This window comes from Ursus maritimus, unplaced genomic scaffold (assembly GCF_017311325.1).
Source record: "Ursus maritimus isolate PB19 unplaced genomic scaffold, ASM1731132v1 scaffold_16, whole genome shotgun sequence".
Classification (NCBI taxonomy): domain Eukaryota; kingdom Metazoa; phylum Chordata; class Mammalia; order Carnivora; family Ursidae; genus Ursus; species Ursus maritimus.
This window is the reverse complement of record NW_024424008.1, coordinates 19,371,974-19,399,127: the sequence shown is the minus strand read 5'-3', so window position 1 is coordinate 19,399,127 and position 27,154 is coordinate 19,371,974. Positions and strand designations below refer to the sequence as shown.

Genomic DNA, 27,154 nt, shown 5'->3' with positions numbered 1-27,154 from the left:
ATTGAAATCCAGGTATTCTAAAGTCCAGGTTCTTAAAAATAAGCCTGCCTGTCCTCTTCCCTCCTTCCCTTTCCTGCTGTTTTTCTCTCTTTCTCTCACTCTCAACAGATACTCTATAAAGAATACTTTGCTAGATGTTTGGGGTCTCACAGTACCTAAGATTCCAGAATGTGAATTCCTGTCGTAGAGCATAACTAATAAATAATTAGAACTCAGGTCTTTTAACAAAGTGATAAGCATATTTAAAATCATGTTTTACTGCCCTTGGTTTCCCCATCACCTATTATGATGTACATAATAGAAGGCCAATGAATATTATAGAATTGACTTAAATTGAAAAGAAAATTCTCGTGCTTTATTATAAGCTAGTTTCTTTTGTGGAAGATTCTAGGTAGCATCTGAAGGGAAAGCATCCCCATCTTGAGGCAAAGAAAACAAATTCTGTTGAATTCACGGCAAAATTGCATTTCTCCTTCCAACCCCATACTTCACAATGGCCAAGGCATTCTGATGAAAACAGGCTAAGCAAGCCTATCTATCAGCCAGGCAGCGCGTGTGCACCAAAGGCAGATGAATCTTAGGACCGAGGCTTCCAGTGATAAGCAGTGATGGAAGAAACGATTGTCAAACCTGCAACGGTAAGATTGCTCAGCTAATGATTCAGAGCCTGCTCCGTGTGGCATTTCAACTCTTATCCAGCAATCTCGCACTCTGCTCAGGCATGCCATATGTGAATTTCTAATTAATACTAGAGAGCTGCATTGACTCCTAAGGAAGATTCAGGGGGCATTATCTGACTGTGGGTTTTCCCTCCTCACTCTTCCCTCTTGTAGTGCTTGACCCAAGAGTACCAGACAGATCAAAGGAGCAAAGAAGTTGAAAATATGTCAGGTCTAATTGAGAATTTGTGCCTTCTTAGCATTTCTCTGATTCTAATAGTCTTCCTTTATGAGAAAATAACATATTAGGTTTTAATCATGGCAGGTTTTCCAAACACTTGAACTGTGATAATATAATAATCCCTTAACAACTTGATTAGGAAATGTGTCCTATTACTACAAAAATGCATGTGCTTGAGCCTGCCTGTGCTGGGCCAGCTCACACTGGCTTGTGAAGCCTCATTTGCTTCTTTTTTCCTGAATGCAGTCAGTGGCTTCAGGTTGGTAGCCTGAACTCAGCCATGATGAGAATATTTACACCATGAAACTGACAAATTCTACACAGCAGTGTGTGTGTGTGTGTGTGTGTGTGTGTGTGTGTGTGTGTCTGTCTGTCTGTCTGTGTTTCTGGAAAAACTGCGCCTGTTTATCCCTATCACAATGTTGACATAAGAAAGGTATACAGTTTGTTCATTAAGACAAGCTAAAAGCATATCTTGCTCATCAAAAACAGCACCTGTAAAGTGTCATGGGGGAAAAGTCCTGGCTCCAAAATTGCTACTTCACAGCCTAGGTGCAGAAGTCCCGGATGAACTTATTTTTCCCTTCTCTTCACAATACCTTGGGGGTCACACCATACACTGGTGATTCCAAAAAGGACGGGAAACATATTCCTACCCTGATGTTTCCTATCAGGTGTTTATTATTCATAGATGACCACTTTTAAACTAATATGGAGTGTCTTCAGTAGAAGATGTCACTACAGTAAAACCATAAAAACCAATAAATCATTTTTACAAAAAGAGAATAAGAAATAAGACAGAAGGGAGAAACACAAACAGAAAGCCTAAGCTAAGGAAAACCACCAAAATTGAAGGATAGTTAATTCTGAGATTCCTGGAAGACAAGGGATAAAGGGATATGGGAAAGATTCCTTTATATTTGAGATCTGATCTTCAGAAAAAGCAAACTTTTCCTTTAACTCTAATAGACATTATCCAAATGAGGCAGTAAGTAGCATAACACATGGTGTAATTGCCTAAATTGTAGATATTTTGTCAACTATAATATCATGTATATGCTTAAGACAACATAAAAAATGAAGATCTTATTACACTTTTATTGTTTTGTTTATTTTGTTTGGGGTTTGTTTTGTTTTTTTACTATAACCAGGCTAGCTTTACACTAGCCTTGATTAAACTGCTCAGCTTGCAGCCTTTGGGAGCTATGCTCTAGAGCTAATTAAAATGTGCTAGGAAAGGGAGAAAGACAAGTAGGAAGAAAAGAAGGCAGTTTCTATGAAGGTTCTTACAAAGATTTCAAGAAAGAAAGAAAAGGAAAGAAGAAGAAAGAAAGAAAGAAAGAAAGAAAGAAAGAAAGAAAGAAAGAAAGAAAGAAAGAAAGAAAAAGAAAAAGAAAAAGAAAAAGAAAAAAAAGCTGAGATTTAAATACTCTAAATGAAATCCAGGATCCCACACTTGTCCCTTCTCAATTTCTACTGGTCAGCACACAGAATCAGGACAAGCATTTGTTTGAAAACATGAGCATTTGTTTAAAGAAAGAAGGTATTCATCTGACCCCAGACTAGAATCATTGATTCCTAGAGTGAGACCAGACCTTAGAGACAATGCTGTGCACCCTACTGCTAAAGCAGTTCCTTCCACAATACCACTGCCAGGTTGTCAGCCAGGCCTGGAAGATTTCTAGGGACAGGGAACCGCTGCTTTCTGAAATAGTCTACACCTGTTTGGGATAGCTCTAACTGACAGGAGCTGTGGTCTTACAATGATCCCAAATATACATCCCTGTTAGTTATGAACAGTGGCTCTGCTTCTGCCCTCTGGGTGAAGGCATGACAGCTCTTGAAGTGTAAGAAGGGAAATCCCTTGTCCTCCAAGTCTAAACATACCCATTTCCATCAGTCATTCAATAATTTCTAAAAAGACTCTGGGAAGAGCTGAACAATGAATTCCAGTGGTACAATGTTTGCGTATTTTTACATATTATAACATATTTACTGGAATTTGACAATCAACCTAATAGTTTAATTAATTGGTCATAAATGGAGCTAGTTTATTTGATAATACATTTTGAGGATGCCAGGGTATTTAAAATGTGCCAAATTTCAGAACTATATTAGAATATAATTTAGCCTTTTTTGATGTCTTAGAAGGTATAATAAGATTCCAGTAGGCACTGGGGCCATCTTTATGGTTTTATTTTTTGTTGTGATACAGCTATATGGAAGTGGTGATGAAGTGAATATTCTGGCTAACAAAATAAACCGAATTTTCTTTAGCAATAAAGAGTTATTTTAGTACGGTTATTTTTTTGTTTGTTTTGTCTTGTTTTGTTTTTCATCTGTATTCACTTCTGTTATATCATTGACTCTAGTTCCACTTTTCTTTTTTTAACTCTAATCAACATTTATGAGTTTTTATCCAAAGCACAAAATTCCATAGCATCAACAAAGAAAAAGAGTAATTTGCAACCAAAGAGCACAGAAAATCCTCTAATTGTCCTTTTTTTTGTGAAAAATATCATTTATCTAGAAATTGTTTAAAAATCAAAGAAAAAAGGTAGAAAGTGTTGGAAAAGCCTGACACCAAATAGAAAGAAATATAGTATAAAATTGAGGTGTTGATGAGCCAACTCACACAGTTTTTTGATTAGTCTACATGGTAAGGTGATCATTAGGTGTTAACATGTTATACTTACTTCCTTTGTTTTATCTGGGACCAGGAATAGAGATGGAGAAGTAGCATTTGAACAAAATCTTGATGTACTCCTGGGTTTTCTAAACATGTAGTTAACTTATTTTCCCTTTCAATTTTCGTCCCTTGCTCTTTCCTTAGCCCATTCTTAGCAACTAAAAAGAGTCCCCAGACATTCAAACAATTGCAAGAACAACTTCCCTGCATCAGGAATTCCAGGTAAGCCTCCAAACCACAAAAAGACCCTTTGGCAACCATGGGCCACTGTAGTGTTTTAAAAGAGACTCATTCAGTCGAGTCAACAAACATCTCCCTTCGCATTGCAGACCAACCACTGCCGCCAGCTCTTAGAACAATCTAACTGACCTTCAGAGGAGAGATGTGAGACTGCAAGACGTATCCATGGACATTTTCTATTTGAGACAGGTTCTTTTCTGATACATGCACCAGCTCAGGTCCTCTTACTTCATGGGTTAGTCGAGGTAAGGAATGATCGTGTGGAGCATCCTCATCCTGATATCGATACTTCTAGGAGAAAAGACAAAAATAACAGAAGCATTAGTGTTTGCAAAGGGTACAGTTGAGAGCTCCATATTCCAACTTCATTGACAGGACACAGTGCGTACCTATTGCTGACCAAACAGGTAACAAATACACCAAAAGAGGCTTTGCTGCAGACTCTTCTGGTGGTCACCAGAAGCAACTTCAACAGTCAGCACTGAACAAACCTCAATACTGACCAACGTTGATGACTTGTTTTTACCCGATAACGTACTATCTCTGTTTTAAGCTACAGAAGGATGATAACAAATGAGACTGAGACAATTTACCTAAATAGATGAGGAAGCCCTCCTCCAAATGACCAGAGTACCTAAGTATGTGCTAAAATTTCTAAGTCAAGTATGAAGAAGGAAAAACAACATGTATTGCACGATAAAACAAACTTCTGATACATTCCATTCAGGAAACTTAATTTTGTTTCAGAATTTGTGAAAGGCTAAAGTTCCCTTGGAAATGAAGAAAAATGTTTGCCACCCACATTATTTGTGTTGACCTCAAAAGGAAAACAATCTTCTCTTCCTTTCATACCCAAAGAGAAGGGGTACTGATTTGGGTTATTCAGATTGTGGGACAAAGGATCACAATTTCCACAGATGGAGCTTCCTTCTAAAGAACTTCAAAAATCAAGGCAAAGGGTTTGCCTATATCCAGATGATTCCCTGAAGGGAAAGAAGTGGTAGTTCCTTCTCTCTTGATCCCTCTCCTCTTTATCATCTTCTTTCTACACACCTGTAACAGCAAGAGCAGCCTCTGGCAAAAATTATCTTTAAGTCTTCCACACAGACCTAAGGAAGCTGGCAGAGAGGAAAAGGATTAGGACAAGGAATAGGGATGGAGCACTGGCCTCGGCATGAAGTCAGTCTCCATCTTCAACCTTGGCCTGGGGCTCCTATCTTTCTGTCTCTTTTTACTGCTCACCCCTTTCCCTTGGGAGCTGTCCCTTTAGAGTTCCATTGTTTCAAGGCTGTCAGTCTACTCGGGAAAGAAAAAATGGGAACATTCTAGCTAATAAAGTGTTACTTTGCCTTGCTTTGCCTTTGTTCTGTAAATGGCATGGGGGTAGTTAGGGGTACATATCCAAATATCATTGTAACACACCAACTCAGGCTTAACTGTGCTGTGTAAACCTTTTCCCAATACCTCATTATTGTTATTATCAGCAGTTATTTTTAGCACGTTGGGTTATTAACAGCATGTCCTTACAAAATCATGCTATGTTTCTTTCATTTTGAAGGTGAAAAATATGATTTCTTGGACATCAGCTCTCAATCTGACTTATAATCTGATAGTACAGAAAGAAATAGCCAGGGTTGGTAATTCAATGTGTTGTCCATTCATACTCATGAGTTGATTATAATTACTTGTATTTTCCAGGGAGGCTTACTGCAATTTTCCAAGTTTATAATATTAGTTGCAAAACAAAACTTACAGCAAACAGTATCTTGACTTCAGTTTGCAAAGGACTATCATCTATTTCTTCCATTGTAATCCTTCTCACTAATGATGCTCCATTTTACTTATGAGAAAACTAATTCTCAGGTTAAGAAACTTCCCCAGGGTCATCTACTTACTGGGCATCAGAGCTGGGACCCTTCCTGTTGAGATAATTTGAATCTGAATCCTATTTCAATCATCAGCCTCTCCTCTTCCATAAGGAGATGAAGCCCAAGTCTGACTGAATTGACAGCGTGGTAGAAAGCATTGCATTGAGAACATACAATAAAATGCTGCTAGAGCATTTCTGTAAACCGCGAACTACCATATTTCTGTTCTCTTAACCCTATGAATAATTTGGGAAGGTAATCTATCTCAGAAATAGGGATCGAGTTTAACATCTGTTCTTGATCAATTATGTGTTCATTGAGAGTGGAATAATGTAAAAAATGTGCCCATTTTAGTGTCTCTGGCTTTTAGCGCATTTGTCCTCCAAAGCCTCTAGCCCCTTCAATTCTCTCTCAGGGAGATACTACCGTCTACACAGTCACCGGAACCAGAAAAGCAGGAGTCAGTCAGACTCCATCCTCTCTTGCACTCTCCCAACTGCCAAATTAATAATTCACTGAGTCTGCCTATTTTATATCTTAAATGGTTCTTGAATCTACTTCATCCTCCCCTCCATCACCACCACTGCCCACATTCAGGTTCAGATCAGCTCTCATCTGTGAACCCCTGGACTGTGTAGGCTGCCACTGAGATTGCTCTTTCCCATTCATCCTCTACACTGCACTGGGTGGCCTTCTGAAATAAAAAAAACCGTTGAAGTCCTTCTCTTTAAATGCATTCAGTGGCCCCCACTGCCCACAGGACAGAGCTCAAGCTTCCTTATACTATAAGCTACCCCTCAACACCACTATCCGAACAGAGCCTCCATTACTTCTGAACTCTTTTATTTCAACACTCCTACCTCAGTATTATGGAATGAATATAAACATATCATTACTTCCAAGTTTTTTTATAAATCTTTGAAAAAAAAGTTCTGGTAAAACACACATAAAAAATTTCCATTGTAATCATGTTTAAGTGTTAAGTAATATGAAGTATATTCATATTAATGTGTAATAAATCTCCAGAACTTTTTCATCTTGCAAATCTGAAACTTTATAGCCATTAATAGCAATACCCAGTTTTCCCATCCCGCAGCCCCTGGCAACCACCATTCTATCCATTCTAGTTTCTATTTCTATCAATTTTACTACTGTAGATACCCTGTATCAGTAAAATCACACAGTATTTATCTTTTTATTACTGGCTTATCTCATTTCACACAATGTCCTCAAGGTTCATCCATGCTATAGCAGTGACAGGATTTCTTTCCTTTTTTAAGGCTGAATAATATTCCACTTTTTGTTTATTCATTCATCTGTAGATGGGCAGTTTTGTTGCTTCCACCTCTTGGCTATTGTGAATAATGCTCTTCTGAACACAGGTACACAAGTATCTCTTTGCAACTCTGCTTTCAATTCTTTGGCATAGATACCCAGAAGTGGAATTGCTGGATTATGTGGTAATCACATTTTGGGGTTTCTTTGAGGAATTTATTAAACTTTTTAACAGTTCACATGTGTAAAACCATATTCATGTTTCTCATAACAGCTAGGAGATGCTTGTGTTCAGATAAAGCTCCAGAAACATCAAAAGCAAAATTTTGCCAAGTTAAAATGATTATTGTGGCCCTCAAGGATTCCTGCAGCAAGATTCAGCTGGTTTAGAGAAAGATTCCATTAAAATACACATTTTACTAAACTATTTGGATAAATAACCATCAAGACACAGATAATAGACTTAGATGAACTTACGTGGTGTCACAAATAAATTAATTATTTTCATAAATTCAAGACACATTTTTAAGACTGATACAGCCTTAAATTAGGCTATAAGACCAAGCCTTATGTTCAATTAATATTTGATTAGTTAAGAACTGTTAATTTTAACATTCATTGATCCTTTCAGCCTCAACTTTGACATTATCTTTTCTGGGACTCTTTTGTGAACTACAAGTCTGAAATTTTGTGGGTGTTCCCATAGTTTCCCGCACTCTGCCAATCACAATTTTTATCATGCTATGTGACTGTGTACGTGTGTGTGTGTGTGTGTGTGTGTGTGTGTGTGTGTGTGTGTACATTGAACTATAAGATTCTGTGAGTACTGGGACAGTTGAGTCTTGTTTATCTTCTTATCTCCAGTCCTTAGCCAAGTGCCTGGTACATATACTTAATAAGTATTTGTTGAATAAAGTTATGAAGGACAAACAAATGGATGAAGTGGGTATCAGTTACTTAAGCTACAAAGTTATTTTGGCTGGAGGATGTAAACTCTTTCATTGCAAAACATTATTAAGTCAGGTTTAAGTAAAAAAAAAAAGACAACTGCATCATTTGCTTGACACAATCTTAAAGGACATCAGATTCTTAAGTATTCTCTATCTCTCTCCTCATCATTCCTTTCAGTAAGATTTGCTAAGAATATAAACTGAATAAGAGACAGTTCTTGACCTTGAGAAAACCATGAATTATTAAATGAGTTCCATACATGTGCAGCTAAGCCACAATACATAGTCCTAACAAGTATAAACTGAGTTCTGTGTGAACAGAAATAGGTCATCCCTAACTCTATCTAAGCCTTCCCAGTTTGCAACAGGATCTACAACGATAACAGAAAGAAATAAGAGCTATTCTAAGCAAAGGCACCAACATGTATAAAGGAACTAAGTGATAAGAAAGGATGATGTTTTGAGGGAACAGTGAAATCTTGAAATTGGACGGTAGCATATGCTTTGCAAGCCTCCCCCCAAATTCATGGAAATCCCTTTTACACATTCAAGGCCCACATCTGCCTACTTCTCAGAATGATCACTCTTGGGTGACTGAAGTGCCCTTACTTAGATGTGCCTGGGAATTATAGTGGAATCCCCAACTTCTACACCTCAGAGTGAAACAAACCTGTGGTGTCAAATACACTCCAAAGCACCTAATGGGATTGGGGCTGGAGCCTGATTGCACCTGGACCTACATTCTTGCAGAACTTCTTGATGCTTCTCTCACTCCCTGAATGACTTCTTTTTGGAGCTGCCTTCCATAAATCATGCACACGCCAATCCCCATTTTACATCTGGTAAGCCTGATGTAAGATTTGGACAGAACTTGGGATGTGAGGTAAAGGGTGCAAGACACGAGGCTGAAAGGCAGACTGCTAACGACTGCAGATAATAGGGAACAACCTAAGAGTCCTAAATGATGTTCTTTCTAGTGTTAGCAGCATATTCCCCCTCTTTTTAAAGGGGAATTTCTTTCAGTGTTCTGCAAGAGATGACTAAGCAAGGGATAACAAGAACTGGTGGTGAGAAGTGCCACATTTAGCTCAAAAGCAAGCCTCAAAAGGAATCACCCTGATAGGGCATAGAATCTGCTTGGATTCAACTTTGGCCAGACCATAAATCATATTTTTGCTTTGTACTAGCTAAAACAAATGTTAAAAGAAATGCTAATATTAAGAGAAATACAGATCCTAACACTAATGCCAATATTAAAGTCAATAGTAATGGTAGTTACAGCTAACGTGCCAGTAGCTATGTTAACTTAATATTTTTTAAATCGATACCTTTTATTTTATTTATTAATCTGTGTGTGTGTGTGAGAGAGAGAGAGAGAGAGTGAGCTAAAGGGAGGAGAGAGAACCTGAAGCAGACTCCGTGCGGAGCGCAGAGCCCCATACGGGGCCCAATCCCACAACCATGAGATCATGACCTGAGCCAAAACCAAGAGTTAGCCACTCAACCGACTGAACCACCCTGGTGTCCCCTGTGCTAACTTCTTTATATACATCTTCACACCTGAGGGATAGGTATTCTTATTCTCCTCATCTGAGGCTTGAATAGTTGGGCATTTTTTCTAAGATTACGTACCTGATGAGTGGCAAACTAGGATTCAAACACATGTTTGAATCTGGAGCTAGAGCACATGAATATTCTTCTAAAGTTCCTCAAAGATCTTAAGAGACCCACTTTATCTTTAGGAAATGTAATTCTTATGAAATCTTCAAGAGTCATCTAACAAGGGAGATTAAACAACTCTGCAAAGGTTACATCCTGATTTCAGAATCAGTCCTAATGTTCTGGGCAATTCTGAGTTATTTCTCATTCCAGGGCTTATCTCTTAAGTACTGATGCCATTCTGGGCATCTTCAAGGGTTTCTGTATTGCCTGTAAAAGGAGGGCCATTTAAGGAAGGCCTCTGTTTTGAAATCTGTACCTTCCTTTTCCTGTCTTCAGCTTGGTCCATTGGAGGGGACTCTGGAGAAAAAGCACTTTTGAAATCAGATTATATTTTCTTTCTCAGCACTAAGGGGAGTGAGGCAGAAGAAGAGCTCAAGACAGGGAAGACATATGCTCTTCACATCCCCCTGTCTTAGCTCATTTTGTCCTTGACTTCTGGAATCCTATCCTCTTCCCCCTTCTGAAGCTTAACCCCCAACTCATGGACTCCTTCATCAGACAAGCTTTTTTCAGGTCCTTGATGATCAGTCTGGGTGTCATCTCCTCTTGGAAGGATTCTCTGATTGCAAAGGTTGAAAGGATATGCTCCCGTAGGGTTCAGCACAGATTTCAGTCATCAAATAACAACTTTATACTGCAAAAACCTGTCCATGTGGCTATCATTCCTACGAGCCCCTGAGTGCCTCTTGAGCAATGATGTAGTCATATCCATCTCTGAAATTCTAGTGCCCCACTGATGGTGACACATACTAAAAGACCAGTAAATGTGACTTTAACTGAATTAAACTTAAATAATCTGAGCAATACTATGATATACCTGATCAAAAAGCTCTCCTACCTGAACCTGAATGCAATCATACTCACATACCTTTTCAACCACAGAGCCCCCCATGTGGATGGACAAAGGCCGGGAAGTCTGACCAGATTCGGCTCACTACCTTTTGCTGATGCCCACCGGAGTCCAAACTACTGAGTTACCCAGACTTCAAAGGGAGGAGCCTCCATGCGCTGACCCATCACTGGAAGTCCTCCTGTACAGGTTGGAAGGTGGCACCACACTGGCAGAGTGCATGAGAGCTGAGGGAGAAGTCACAAATCTTTCAAGGCCCATAAATAAAAATCTGGGTCTTTCTCTGTCTCCGCATAAGAAGTGCTCTGCTTCCCCCTTGCAGCTGGAGTTGGCACTGTTCTGATGAGAGAGAGTCAGATCAAACTCCGAGAGCCAGACCATGTTTGTGGGCTCTCGAACAGTTAGTGAACACTACCCATGAGCCCTTCACTAAGAGTGTTAGAAAGAGTATCCCACTTAAGACTCACAGCAACATTATGAAGCAAGTACAAAATTAAGGAATGATTTACAGTTTCTTACACAAAGCCTGACATTTAGGAAATGCCCCAAATCTGTTACTGCTACCACTTCTGTTAACAATAGCAACAAATAACATTTTCTGTGTCATCTCCTTCTCTGTGATCTCAGTTCTTAGAGGGCAGGGAACCCTGACATCTGTCCATCTCCTGCAGAACGGTCAGGCCAGAACACCAACCACACACTGTGTGTCCCCCAGACCTGGCTGACTGAATGCTGCCACTGGAAGGAAGCCTCTTAGTTGTAAAAATGTGCTTTGGCAGGGAGGAAAAAAAAAAAGGCAAGCACATATTTTAGGAGAAGCATGAAGTCAGTAAGAAAATTAAGTAAATAATGGACTTGCAAAGAGCAATGATTCCTAAGAAAGAAGTAAATGAAGCTCAGAAAATAGAGAAAACCAAGAGTGAAGAATGTGGTCCCGACAAATGTATTCCATGGAATGCTTATCTGGGCCCTGCTAGTTACTGTCTTATTTTGAGAAAAATATTTCATTTAAATGCTTTCATATTTCTTTTTAGGAATTTTATTTACTAGAGACGTGTGCAGTATGTAGCCAGCCAGCTCTCTTTTCCAGCTCCTTCCTTTTTCCATGACCTCTTAGTTTATCTGTCACCTGTGACCCATCTCCATTACCATGCCTACTTTGTCCTCTCTCCAACTGCCTGTCTCCCTTTCTAGAGGGAAAACATGGACAAAAGAAAGAAAAAGAAAAAAAGAGAAGATAAAAGAATGGTTAAGGTGGTGATCAGATTGGTAATTACATTCATTTTTTTAATTTGAAATAAATTCTCTGAATGATATTTAGGCTAGAGCAAGTTTCTCTTTCCCCTTTCCCTCCTTTCTGGCCGCTATCCTAGTCCCTTCTTCTGGAACAGTCACGCGTATGTTATGCATCTGGGGTGGGGGTCCCTAGAAAGGAGGACAACGGGAGAAAGAAGCACAAGACAGACCACGCATGATTTTCACCTCTACTTCCTCAAGGAGGACTCCTGGCTTCCCTTGTCTTCCCATACCACCCCACTCCCTGCCTGGCAGGATTTCAGGGTACCCTGTACTTACTTTTCTGAAAACTCATTACATTTTTATTTTACATTTAATTTCTGTAATCATTTGCTTAATGTTTGCCTCCTCTGTTGGACTGAAGCCTCCATGGAGTCAGGGTCACTGCTGACCTTCAGTACTTACTACATAGGAGGTCTCAATCAATGTTCTCTGAATAAATCATCTCTGGCCAAATTAATCTCTCTTCAACATCCATTATTCAGAGAGCTAATAAGAGAGGGTTGGAGCTCACTGATTGCTGATTGCACCCAGATCTTCCCCAAGTGAAGTTACCCTACCAAAAAAAAAAAAAAAAAACCAATGACCCACAATCAGCAATACAGCTTGCCCGAAGGACACTTGAAAGAGGAATGTTTTGAGGATTGGAGCAGGATGTAAGGAACATGATGGATCTGAGAGATGAAAAGCTCTCCCAGGTGCTCCATTTGAATTTTTTTCAAACAAAACTCAGAAATGAAAGGAAGTACATTCCCGCTTTTTGCCACAAAGAACAGGACAAGCCAGGATGTTAATTAAATTACAAATCAGCTGTCTGCCTGCAGCTGACAGAGCTTTGTGTGCTTCCAAGCAACGTCAGATATTTTAAACCCTCTGTAATTACCTACAATGGAGGAACTGCCAAGAAGTTCCTTTCATGAATATTTAATGGCTCTTAAGATCCTTTTTAAAGAACTGATGATTTAAATAATCATGAGGGAACTTACTCCAGCTCAGTGCTGCCCTCTATCGGTTAACTGAAGACATTGGAGTTGTAGCTTGACAGGAAATGCGAGCGATTTTTCCTAAAATTCTCAACTAAACCCAAGACTAAGGCCGGGCTTAAGCCTAAGCCCAAGGCCAGGCTCACCCAGGAGAGGTAATTGTATGCTTAGACAGCGCTTAAGTCTCTGAGCACGTCAGAATGGGACCACAGACAGGATCTAGGGAAAATAATGGGTGTGGAATTATAAAATGAATTTGTGTAAGATGTCACACGTTTAGGTTGCTGTTTTATTTACAAAAGCACATTTCAGAAACATTGTTCCAAGTAATTCTCAAGAACTGGAAAAAGAGGATATTATCACTCTGATTTCCAAATGAGAAAACAGGAGCAGGAAGTCTCCAAAGTTAAACAAATGGTAAAGTGGGTTTCAAATCAAGCTAGCCAGCTGACTCCAAGAGGCAGCCCAATATGGTGAAATGTGCATGAATTCTGGCATTAGAAATATAAGCTCAAATCTCACTTATGCCACTTGCTAGCTGGGAGACATTTGTTAATTTGCTGGATTGACTGAAGCTATAAACTGGGAATTATAGGATCTACCTCATAGAAATATGAGCATTGAATGAGACACTGTATTCCTGGCACGTGGTAGCTGTTTGACCAATATGAATGTCCTCCTTTCTGGAACTGTCAAGCCCTTCACTCTTTGCAGGTCTAGGTCATTGAAAAAAAAACAAAACAAGTGTTCCCTAAAGAGAGAAATCTTCAGACTGTCAATGCTGTCAGCAAAAGGGAAACAAATATGAATAATCATTTATGGCTAAATATGTCTATCATCTTTCCCTTCCTTAGGCCATCAAAGTAGAAAAACTTTCTAAAACCTCAATGATGGAATAGGATCTAGGAGTGCAGGTTCTGGAAAGACTGCCTGGGTCACTTCCCTGGTCTGTCATGCACTACATGACCTTGGGCAACTCATCAAACTCTGTGAGACTGGATATTCCACATCTGTAAAAGGAGACTAGTACTTAACTCACAGAACTTTTGAGAAGGCCAAGGAGATAATGGGTGGAACACATTTAGTAGACCATCTGTGACCTAGTAAGTGGTCACTTACTATCACCTATGATTATTTTATTGTAACATTAGATTTTTTTTACTTATTCATAAAAAATTTTAAAGATCTAAGAACAGAAAAAAATGTCGTCTTTCTTTTTTGCTTTCAGTTTCTTCAAACAACTCTCCCACTACTATATAACACACAGAGCCTGTGCTCCAACCTCACAGCTCTCCTCACCCCACAAAATATTCTCCAGCCTTCCTTTAGGCCATCTTCAAGGCCTGAAAAATCTCCAGGCTTTCTAAACCATCTCCACTCCACTTGGCCTGCTCTGGCCGTTCTAGCTCCTCTCCTCCCAATGTTTTCACTCAACAAGAATTTATTTCAAGTTACAAAATAAGTAAGCCATGGGGATATAATGAACAGCATGGTGACTATAGTGAATAATACAGTTGATCCTTGAACAACATGGGAGTTAGGGGTACTGACCCCCACACACAGTCAAAAATCTGCGTATAACTTTTGACTCCCAAAACTTAACTACGAATAGCCTACTATGAACCAGAAGCCTTAGAGGTAACATAGTCAACACATATTTTGTATGTTATAGGTATAATATACTGTATTGTTATAATAAAGGCTCACGTGCAGTACAGGTAACGAAGTGGGGTTATTTTGGCGAGAGCCATTCAAATTTTGGGTGTGAGGCACCTGGGAAGGAGTGCTGACTGGTAGCTTTCTAGAGCAAGGAGTTGAGTGGAAGACAAGAAGAGAATTGAGTGAATTCCCTTCTTGCCCCTACTCTGCCAATACTGAGTTAGAGCAAAACATAAAAAAGGCCATCCCAAGTAATCTTACCCAAGGCTCTCTCAACTCCAGGCCAGCAGCTGGAGTGTATGTATCGACCTTGAGAAGCACAATAAAGTGAAGTGTATGCAAGGCAGGGAAGAGGTCTAGAAGAATACACACTGTATTGACAATGGTGTCTCTGGGTGATTATTAATTTCATGTTGTGAGCCACATGTATTACTTGGAGAATAAAATAATTAACAAAACAGAACTTGTAAGACACAATCAAGTATTTACTTTCTTGTAATGAAGAAGGTTCGGGGTGAGGGAAGATTCTCCTGCCGTGGAAAAGGTTTCTCCCAGTTTCGTTGAATTAACTTTGAGAGTTGGTGAAGGGCACAGGGTTATTGCCAGCTGATAAGTGAAGGGGGGGGGGGCTAGGAAGGAATTTACTGGGGAGGAAGAGAGTTTGAAGTCAAATTGCTTTGTTACCAAGAAATCAAAGCAATGATTTATGAACAATCTCGACAATTAGTTTGTCCATTTGAAGCACAAATTCAAATACAGTCTGAGTAATTCTGCTGGGATAATTGCCACTGGATGCAAGAGAGAACAGTAAGAACTTGTGGGCAGTCACCGTCTCATTTAATCTGCCAGCTGGGCAACTGCTGCGGCTTCTGTGAGAGTCATTCGCTGCTCAAGGCCAGAAACATGTTCTCAGTACTCCTGGTGCCAGGAAAAGATGAAACGATTATTTCATTGGGATTCCTCATCAAGTGATGAAAATTCCCTGCACCTTAGTGTCATGAGTTTAAATTCTGCTCCTGCCCCTAATCAGCAATGCGACTTCAGGCAAGTACGGAAGCTCTCTGAAACTCAGATTCCTCATTTGTGAAATTGGGCTAATAATACCCATAACAGTGTTGCTATGGGAAATTGATGAGATAATATGCATAAATGCCTTGGCAGAGGGCCTGACTCCTGATTGAGGCTTAGGAAATCTAAGCCTCTTCCTATTTCTGTGTCAGTGCCATATCCAAGTTGTCAGAAGGGTCACCACACACACACACACACACACACACACACACACACGCATGCATAGACTCAGCTCAGCCTTACCCCTATTACAGGGAGCTGGCTTCCTGCATGCTACTGCAAACATTGTAGCCTCATTGTAGATCAGTGCAAACTCTCTGAAGGATGCACACTGAGTTGCGAAGGCCTTGACTCAATTACCCTAGACTTCAGTTTCTTTTCCATATGTGAGGCCGTCTTACCTCTTTATCCATGCTTCCTCCTGAGCCGAGATTCCTGACCTCTTGTGCTTAGGATTACCATTTTTTTCCAGCAGGGAGGGTGAAAACAGTCCTAGACGCAAGTGCAGAAATAGCCACTGCTGACTGATGACTCAAGCTACTCTTCTGACCCATTTGAGCTTCTGGACTTCAGAATATGCTGTGGAATTGGCACCTGCTCAAGCCTTCCATCCATAACTGACTTCCCATGATTAGACCACTTGCCCAGTTGACCCTAGAACATCTTGTGGATTCTTTCTGATTGGCCGTTCCAGAGATTTCATGGTCAGTCAGCCTGTTGGCATGTGCTTCTTCTGTGATGCTAAAGAGAGTAAAATCCCTTCCTAACAGGAAGTATCATCATTTTTTATTCAATAAAATATTTATTGAGCACATTATGCACTAATCACTAAACTGTAAGTACTAGGAATACAGTAGTAAAAAAAAAGGTAAAAACATATGACCTCTTGGAGCTTAAATTCTAGTTGCATTAGGTAACATAGCTCTTTGCCTGAATTCTCTTTTTTTTTCCCTTTAATGTGCTTCGTTTACCTAACAGCAAGCATGAACAGCTGTCATCTCCACGAGATGTCAGGTGGCCCAAATGGGCAACCACTCCAGATTATCTCTGGGGGTGGTACAAATGGGCTTGGATCCATCTAACTATACTTGCCCAGCTGCCTTTGTCCTGTGAGCCTCCATGATGAGCCAGCCTCAGTGACTCTGGAACATGGAATAGGTAAAGGATCTAGACAGAGGTGTGGCCTTGACTCTGATCTCATTAGCGGTGAGTTCCAATCAAAGAATATTATTTGGAAACCCGATACTGTCATAAATATGTTAATATTTCGTCAAATAAAGTCACTTCATAATCCATGGTTGGTTACGGTGGTTTAATCTCCAAATAAAGTAATTTTCTCTTGGGAAGGCATTTTTTATACTTAATCTAGACATCTGAATATGCAATTAAATACACACAATTAAAGAATGCTATTGCATGCTTACTACAACCTTAAGATGTAAGTCCCAAATCAAGAAAACCTGGAAAACGTTCTCATTTTCTTGTCCTGGTACACTGCTGGGAACTGGCTGTCATCTTTCACATGAGTGCCTATGATGTGGCATACATATGTATCAATGTTTCATAAGTATTAATTTATTTAATCCTTACAACAAACGTATGAATGAGTTACTATTTCATTTCCCTTATTTTATAGATGAGAAATTAGAGACAGAAAAATTAAGTAACATGTTCATACAACTAGTGGAGAAGCTGAGATTCATACCTCTATCTTTGTAATCCCTACTTTTAATCCTGCACTATGTTGTCTCTCAGATACTATGCATTTCTTAGTCTCTGTATCAGGTATTTATTCTGAGTATGGTAGATACCTTGGCTCTTTGGTTTAAAATTCCAGGTCTCTAAGCTTCCCTTTATCCTTGTTGGGCCATACATACAATTGGAAGTATAAATAGAAATAACCTACATAATGATACTGCCATTTCTTTGGTCACCCAAATATAAAACCACACAGATGAAGATAATCCTCCAGCATCTTTCTCTTCTCATGATTTCCAGGGTAAGAGCACCCCGACTCACTTGGCAGAACCTGATACCTAATATCAGAATCAAGGCCAAAATGACTTCACGTCACACTGAAAGTTCTTTGATGAAAGCAGTGACAATCTAATTGTAGCCATTTCAGTACCCCTTTGGCAAGTATGAGGGATTTAGTACATTTTGCCAAGTGAATGAATCTAATGTAAGCTAAATGGATTCTACTTTAGCAAGGACTCTTGTCCTTTTCATCTCTATTGCCCTTTGCCCAGCAGGCCCTTGTTTCCTCTCTCCAGAATATTGTACTTTCCTCTGATGTCCCTTTCCAACCACATTCTTGCCTCTCCCCACTTCAACACACCAACCTTCCTTTCTCTACTTCTCCATCTACCCCCTCACCATGCCAATGTATCATTCCATTCTGAATTATTTGTAATTCCGAGTAAGAGTAATATATTACCACTGGGACTTTGCACTTGCTGCTTCCCAGACACCTTTGCCACCTCTTCACCTTCAGGGTTCAGCTAAGATAATACCTCCTCCCAGGAGCCTCCTTGATTCATCTACTTCCCCTGTCACTTGTGTCCAACCCCAGACTAGGGTCAGGACTCACTCAGAGCAACCTGTGCACACACAGAATATTTTTTATTTTATAATTTTTGTCTGTTTGATTGTTTACCTTTGTAGACTCTAAGATCTTTCAGTACAAAGACTGAATCTTATTTACTGCCGTAAAACCTGTGTCAGATACTCAACAGATGCTGAAGAAATGTTTGTTAAATAAATAATAGCCTCCTAGTAACTAGTTTTCTTATCTGCATTCTCTCCACCAGCCAAGTCATTCAACTAATCACCCCCAGATACATCTTTAAGCACAACTTCACCATATCACTCACCCTTTAAAGCCCTCCACTAGTTCACTACTGCTCAGCAACAGAACATGGACACTTCAGCAGACTATTCATGCCACTCCTAATCTCTGTCTAAATTTCTCTCACTGTGCTTCTTTACCCATTTGCATTCTACTCAAACTAGTCAAACAACTTTTTTCTGAAGTCTCACCCATCTTTCCTACTTTCCCTCTTCTGCTCTTCCTTCTGCCTTAAATGATGATCCTCGAATCATGGGCAGGAAATATATTTCTCTTTGTTTGAAGTTCTGTTCAAATGTCATCTTTTCTGATCTCCCCTGCTCTTTCCTAAGCAGATACAACCTCTCTTTATCTTCATTTTATACTGCTCTCATAATGAAACCGTCCATCACTGAGTTGGTAGTTTTTCTATCCCTCTGTCCTTTTGTTAAGCACTTATAATGAGTTAGTGAGGCACTGTAATAGACACTGAAAATATTTAGAGAGATGAAGCACAGTCCCAGCCCCCATAAATTCCCTCTTCAGTAGCTGAGAATAACAAATTTAATCAATCTAGGATGTTGTTGATGAGACACATTCTGATTTCAGGGATGCTAAATATTTTAAAAGTGCATCTTAAGATTAATGAAATGCCACATTAAAGTATAGTATGCACAGGTTCCCATGGAAGCGTACTTAACCTAGCTTTGCGGGCATAAGGGGACAGTTCTGGAGAATAACACACCTCTAATTTATCTTATAAAATGAAAAGGCATTAAACAAAGAGGCAGCAAGCCTGTTGGCAAAGAAACAGCAGGTTCAAAGTCAGGGAGGAGTGATAATAGAGCACAGAATCTTAAGGTATTAAAATGCTTGAAGGAAGGTTGTTACATTCTTTCCTCTAGAGAGCTTCATACAGAGCCTTAAATAGTTGTGTTAGATAGAAATTTAATTTACTCTAAGCCATAGAAATATTACCAAAAGGAGATCACTGCTTATGCGCTACAGGATAAATAAGCTTGTCTACTTTCCCTTAAAATTTGCAACCAGGGGCACCTGGGTGACTCATTCGGTTAAGTATCTGACTTTGGCTCAGGTCACAATCTCAGGGTCCTGGGAACGAGCTCTACATCAAGTCCTGCATTGATTCCTGCGTCAAGCCCTGGGGAAGGCTCCCCACTCAGCAGGGAGTCTGCTTCTCCCTCTCCCTCTGCCCAGCCCCCTGCTCCTGCTCTCTTTGTCTCTCAAATAAATAAAATCTTTTTTAAAATTTTGCAGGCCGCTTGGTTTGCTCAGTTGGTTGAGAATCCAACTCTTGGTTTCAGCTCAGGTCATGATCTCATGGGTGGTGGGATCAAGGCCCTAGTCGGCTCCTTGCTCGGTGGGGAGTCTGCTTGGACGATTCTTTCCCTCTGCTCTCTCCCTCAATGAATAAATAAACCTTTAAAAAATTTTTGAAACATGGAATTAACATTGCAGGGAATTTTGAAGGATAAATTCCTTGAGATAGTCAATTCAAAATCTGAAATATAACTGATAAATTTATCATCCATGAGAACAGGGTCTGAATGATTAGACTTTTGTACAGTTAGGACTTTCATTATCTAGTAGACTTAGAAAGGCTAATAGAGGTCAGTTGGTGTACATTCTCTCTTCATCATAAAAAAAAGAACTTAGTTCTGGGGCACCTAGGTGGCTCAGTCAGTTAAGCGTCTGCCTTCGGCTCAGGTCATGATCCCAGGTTCCTGGGATTGAGCCCCACATCGGGCTCCCTGCTCAGCAGGGAGACTGCTTCTCCCTCTCCCTCTGCTTCTCCCCCTGCTTGTGCTTGTGCTCTCTCTCTATCAAATAAATAAAATCTTAAAAAAACAAAACAAAACAAAACACCTTAGTTCTTAAAGTTATGAGCAACTTCTGGCCTCTATTTGGACCTGTGTTGGTCCATTTGGTTCATGGCTATATTTTCAGTTTTGTGTGTTTTATTTTCTTCTTCTTTCTTGTAAAGGTTTTATCGAGATATGAAGACTTAACAATCCAGGGAAGCTTCTCAAGCATGCCATTCTTTCACCTAAAAATAGTTACCCGTTCCTTCATTTGGATAAGACTTGTTCAATCTTGAACACAAAATAATATGTAAGTTCATGGGGAGCACTAACTGCTAGTATTAAATAATGAACAAGACAGACAATATTCCTTCTCTTACAGAGCTCTCCTTCTAGTAGAGGTGACTTGTAAAACACAACAAATAAAATAATTCCAGATTGTCAAGGAAATGAGAAGTTACTCCAAGAGAGCACAAAGGAGAAACCTCATTCAGTAGAGGGGGTCAGGGGACACTTTCCAAAATGATGACATACAAGCTGAATCCTGAAGAATGAGGGAATTCCCAGGTAAAGAGTCAGGTGGTCTACATTCCAAATGAAAGGAAGCGTAACCATGAAAGCGTCTGCACTGGGAAAGAGCTTGGTGGGCTTTAAGACTGTCAGAGCTTTCTGAAGAAGGGCACGTGAAGTGAAATATGAGGCAGGAAAGGCAAACTGGGGCAGACCACACAGGACCGTCTAGCCCTCAGAAAGGATTTAGGCCCCTATTCTGAGAAACATAGGATGTCAATAGAGGGTTTCGATAGGAAAGTGACATGATTTGATTTATACTTAAAAAGCCTACTCTTGCACTATTGGTAGGATTTTGAAATGGTGCAACCACTATGGAAAAATGGTAGTTTCCTCAAAAAATTTAAAAAAATAGAAGTACCATATGATCCAGCATTCTGACTCCAGGGCAGATAGCCAAAAGAATTAAAAGCAGGGTCTAGTAGAGATATTTGCATCCCCATGTTTGTAGCAGCATTATGCACAATAGCCAAGACGTGGAAGCCACCGAAATGTCCACGGGCAGATGAATGGATGAACACAATGTGGTGTGTACATGCAACGGAATATTATTCAGCCTTAAAAAGGAAGGAAATTCTGACACATGCAAACATGGATGAACCTTGAGGACATTATGCTAAGTGAAATAAGCCAGTCACAAGAAGACAAATTCTATTTGATTCCACTTATACGAGGTATCTAGAACAGTCAAATTCACAGAAAGTAGAAGTGATTATCAGGGGCTTGAGGGAAATTGTTTAATGTGCAGAGAGTTTCTGACTTGCAAGATGAAAAAGTTGTGGGGATCTGTTCACAACAATGTGAATATACTTAACACCACTGAATTGTACATTTAAAAAATGATTAAGAGGGCAAATTTTATATTATGTGATTTTTTTTTGTTTTGTTTTTGCTTTTGTCTTTTACCAAAAAACTCACTCTGGCTGCCTGTGGAGAATGGATTGGACTGCGGAGAGGACAAAGGAAGGAAGCCAGTTGGGAGGCTTTTAGGGAACCCACGCTAGTACCTGGGATGGGCATGTAGCAGATCTGCAGTGAGCCCTACTTCTGCACTCTCTGTAGTGAGGAAACACCCAAGGCCCACAGACCAAATTCTCACTCGTTCACCCACAAAAACATTCCAAATGTCCATGCATCTCATTCCTTCAACTTTCCAACACCTTTCCTCAAAGAAGATAAGAAACAGCAACAATGAAATGAATTTTAAGACAGTTGGTGATGAAATCGGCTCTCACCTGGGCTCATCTTTTGCCTGGCAAGAAAGAGGAAGAAGTCAGGTAGCAGATGGACTTTAAGCAACTCTATGTAATCTGCTTTGGGGATTAGATACTATGTGTTAGTCTCCCATCAAAAATGGCCTCCTGATTGTTTTTAATAGACATGAGCACTTACCTAAAATCACGGTAGAAATTTTTCTTCCTGACTCATTTTTTTTTTCTGTTTTGGATCATAGAGATAGCCTTAACTGGTTAAAATATGTGAGGGCAAAACAAAAGAGTACAAACTCCTTAGGTTATACAGGGGGAAATGGAGAGCTTCACATTTTTAGAAGGTAATTATTTTGTATTTTGATAAAAATTATATTTAAAATTCATTGTGAAGTTTTTCTTGCATACACAATAACTTGTATCAGTTATACAAACTATAAAGAATAACACAACAGACTCCCTGTAATTGTCACCCAGCTTAAGAAGTTAAGTATTATCAGTACAGTAGAAACCCCGGATGCCCATCCTTGGCCATTTCTATCTCCCTCTCCATAGAGGCAACTGTTAATTTTTTTAAAATTTTTTATTATGTTATGTTAGTCACCATACAGTACATCATTAGTTTTTGATGTAGTGTTCCATGATTCATTGTTTGTGTATAACACCCAGTACTCCATGCAATACATGCCCCATCAACTGTTAAATTTTGTGTTCACAATTCCCTGCTTTCCTCCTCAATGGTCTTATTATACAAATATGTATCTGTGATATTTTTATGTGTCAACTTGGCTAAGCTAGAGTACTCATTATTTAATCTAGATGTTGCTCTGAAGGAATTTTCTTTTTTTTTTAATATTTTATTTATTTATTCGACAGAGATAGAGACAGTCAGCGAGAGAGGGAACACAAGCAGGGGGATTGGGAGAGGAAGAAGCAGGCTCATAGCAGAGGAGCCTGATGTGGGGCTCGATCCCACAACTTCGGGATCACGCCCTGAGCCGAAGGCAGACGCCCAACCGCTGTGCCACCCAGGCGCCCCTCTGAAGGAATTTTCTAACAGTGGTTAACGTCTACAATAATTGGAATTTAAGTAAAGGAGGTAACGCTCCATAACCTGGGGTTATCGGTGGGTGGGACTCATCCAATCAGTTGAAAGGCCTTAACAGCAAAACTGAGGTTTCTCAGAAGAAATCCCACTTGTGAACTGCTGCTTCAGCTCCTGCCTGAGAGTGTCTGGACTGTGGACTTAACACTTGTCAGCTCTCACAATCACGTAAGCCAATTCCTTAAAATAAATTATATATACTATATATACTGGTTCTGTTTCTCTGGCAAAACATTGACTGATATAGTATCCCTAAAATATGTGTAGTTTGGTCTGTTTTGCAACTTCACATAAGCAGTTTCATATTGTGGCTCTCTTTCTGCCATTTTGGGAAATGCATTCATGTTGACGTATGCAGGTAAAGTTCATTTAATTTTGTACAATACTTCATTGTATGGTACACATACCATTTTCTTGCTTAAGGACATCCGGGATATTTTCACTGTTTTCCTTTCTGGAATAACAAAACTATAACAATACCACTATAACATTCTTATATATATTTTTTGGTGCACATATGTAAGAATTTCATGAGGGCATAAGCCTAGGAGTGGAATTTCTGGATTATAGAGTATATACATCTTCAATGTTACTAGACAACCAAATTGTTCCAAAATGGTTGTTATCTATCATCAGAAATATACCAATTTATACCCCACTGGAAATAAGTAAGAGCCATGATTATTCCACATTCTTGGAAAAACCTGGTTTTACCAAGGAAAAAACTCCTAATCTGGATAGATATCAGATCTATTTGGAAAATTGAATGAAAAGGGTTTATGGATACATTATATGAGAGATGAAGGAGAGAAAGCAGTCAAGGATCATTCTCTGATTTTTTTTTATTTTTGCAATAATTAATAGTCATTCTAAGTGTCATTTATTGTTTTGTTTCTTCTTTATCTCAAATACACGAGATAAAGTTGAACAAATACTTTGTTTGATTCACCGATTTGGATTTCGTCTGTTGTTCGGATTAAACATCCCTCATGTGCAGAACCTTCCTTCAACCACAAGGTGGCAGGCTAAGCATCCTCAAATTTAAACTCCGTGCTGAGTTCTGAGTGAATGTTCTTAGAAAGTTTATAAAGCAAGAATTGATTCACTAGTAGATTCTTTATGGATATAATATTCATGCTTCTTGTATATTGTAATATCTGAATATTTACCAATTTCTCCCTTCTATAAAGGAGTAATCAAAGGTCCTTTTTCTTCTTCTTCTTCTTTTTTTTTTTTTTTAATAAAACTCAGAACCTGTAAGTGCTCTGTGAGCATCCTTATTTGGCTCCCTTTATTTGCAGCGTGCATTCAAGACTCCTTTGCCTGACATATAAGATCTTCTACAAACTGTCTTGAATCTGAATTTCTAGCTTCATTTCCTCTTACTTCATTCCCACTCCAAACAACACGCACGCACACACATACATGCACAGAGTTTCTTCCATTTTCTGCACATTTCATCTTTCAGGGTCTTATCCTACTGCACCAAATTCCTCCCACACGTGTATATTGTGCTGTTCCCACTTCCATGACGTGGTGAAGCCTGTTGACTATGAATACTCTCCTATTTCTTTTCTACTTATTCAACTAAAGCACGAATTTGAGTCCCAGTTGCAATACCGCCCTACTGAAGGTGTCAGGCTTTCCTCTGGCAGTTATCCGTTGACTCTTCTAAGCCCCTAAAACATTTTTATGTAGCACTGTTAGACCTGTCATGTTTTATTATGACATTTTAATCTTTTTGTCTCACTCTCCTCAAACATTACTTACCAACAGGGAGTCATGATAGATTTTTCTTTGACTCCGTCCTAGAGCCTTGGGCTATGCCTGGCCAGCTCATAGGTGTCAGTGAATGTTCTAGCCTCCTGAATGAATGAATAAATGAATGAATGAATATTGTATAAAGGTCAATGTTTTAAGCAATTCCAATTCACATTTTCCATCAGATTATACAGTACTGAACACAGTGCTTATATTGTTAGAATTCTTATTTATTATTACTGTTGTTATTATAACTAAACTCATTTAAAAGTAAACACTGAGGTGGTAGTAAACACAAGGTAGAAGCCTTGCTTCTGCCCATGAGGAGGTGAGCCAAGGGGAGCTGGGGAGATGGCAGAACTCAGGAAACAGGCAATGTGTGCATATGGAAATCAGTATAATATACTGATATAATAAAGTAGTTCACTTAATGAATGTGATTAAATAAATCATTGGGCTTAGCCATTGGCATGAAAAGTTTCCATAATTCAGTTGACATGTCAAATATTTTTCTCAGCAAACATATTATTGATTTTCCACAAAGGTTATAATTTAACAAGCACATAATATTGATTTTTTTAAGGCTCTCAGTCCAGAACTATAAGGATCTCAGTGGAATTATAATTCCTTCTAATTAAAAGCTTCAACATGCAAACATATGCCATAAGGCATTAGGTACCATATGCTGCACCGTAATCTGAACTTGCTAACCTCACCTCTTTAGTCCTGTGAATGTAACTCTTTCCTGATCAGTACTTTTTTGTATCTTATCTTCTTGGGTTTAGACCTAGAAGAGATGCTCTCTATGTTAACTTACACTAAAATTTTTATTCTATTTTAATTCAAAATTCATTATATCACCAGTTATTGAGAGCCTGCTGGGGGCAAACTAATGGGCTATGCCCTAACATATTGCTGTGACATGCTCCTTCTATTTATTTTCAGCTATTATTTTGATAAAGGCCTACTCTGTGCCAGATATTCTTCTAGGACAAAGCATCTAAGTCTTAAAATATTTAAATTGGTGTGCTGGAGGATCTTGTGTACCCTTCAGAAATGTACAAGAAGAAGTTCTTCCCAAAAGATTTTGCAGAATTCTTTCAGCTATTTTCCGAGAAGTAAAAAACTGTGTATATTCTCTGCCCCAAATCTGGGAACTTGATATTTTTCTTTAAGTCAAATCTAGTAGGAAAGTCAGATTATATTGATTTTAGCCAACATTCTCAAAAGGAGCACGTTAAGTCAGCATATAAATTTTTGTTGACTATTATTGAATACCCACAGTGTGCTAGGCACTATTAATTCAGCTGAAACTCATTAATTCAAGTGAATAACTAGATCCCCATTAGGAGGGCTCACATTTTACAAATGACCAAGCAAGAGAAAAACACCCAGCTGAAAGGCAACAGAACTGGCAGGCACTTTCATCATCTGCTGTTAATTGGAAGAAATAGAACTTAATATTATTCAAAATAATGCTTCATCATGGCTTTGGAAAGTAGTGAAGTCTCAGGGGATCTGAATGGGTTCCTCGAATAAACTTTCCATGAGACATGGCATATTGGTTGAAGGAGGAGAGGGGTCTTCCTATAAAATGTTAAGGGTTGTGGGGAGGTAGAATAAAATGAATGAAATCTACATTTTTGTGTCAAAAGTAACAGAAAAATCACAAAGTTATTTTCTCTGGCCACCCATGGAATACTCCCTTTGAGGCTAATTTACAGATGATAGTAATGCAAGGTTGAGAGAAGAAAATGAGGGGTATGCTGGACCTGAGCTCCCAATGGAATACCTAGGAGTCTAAGAGGTCTGGGTGCTTTCCTTTGCTGTGAGGGAAAATTAATAAATTAATATTCTGGGGGCGCCTGGGTGGCTCAGTCGGTTAAGCGACCAACTCTTGATTTCAGCTCAGGTCATGATCTCAGGGTTATGAGATGGAGGATGCTCGGCACTGGGTGTGGAGCCTGCTTAAGATTCTCTCTCTCCCTCTGCCCCTCCCCCCCAATTTGTGCACACGCGCATTGTGCTCTCTCTCTCATAAAAAATCTGGAGTTAGAGTACTCACACTTTTTCATATGACTTGACACTGTATTTTCCTAACAACAGACTATTCCTCACTAGTGTCTTTCTATCATTACATATTCTTTCAACAAAGGTTTATTGGGTATCTTTAATGTGCTAGGCACCGTGCTAGATACTAAGAATACAATAATCAACAAAAAAAATTTATTTCCTTCTCTTATGTAGTTTACAGTCTGGTAGGGAAGGCAGATAGTAAATGCATAAATGACTTCTTAATTACAGACATAATATAAGCTATGAAGAAAAAGTACACTGGACATTTGGAGTATGTACCAGTG

General features: G+C 39.2%; 1 protein-coding gene across 1 annotated transcript in view; it reads right to left on the bottom strand.

Annotated features, from left to right (window-relative positions):
- DLG2 (discs large MAGUK scaffold protein 2) overlaps positions 1-27,154 on the bottom strand; it is a 1,159,208-nt gene that overhangs the window by 961,803 nt on the left and 170,251 nt on the right. The window contains exon 2 of the mRNA XM_040630955.1: positions 3,959-4,117. Coding sequence (XP_040486889.1) covers positions 3,959-4,117 — 159 coding nt within the window. The remainder of the gene's footprint in view (positions 1-3,958; positions 4,118-27,154) is intronic.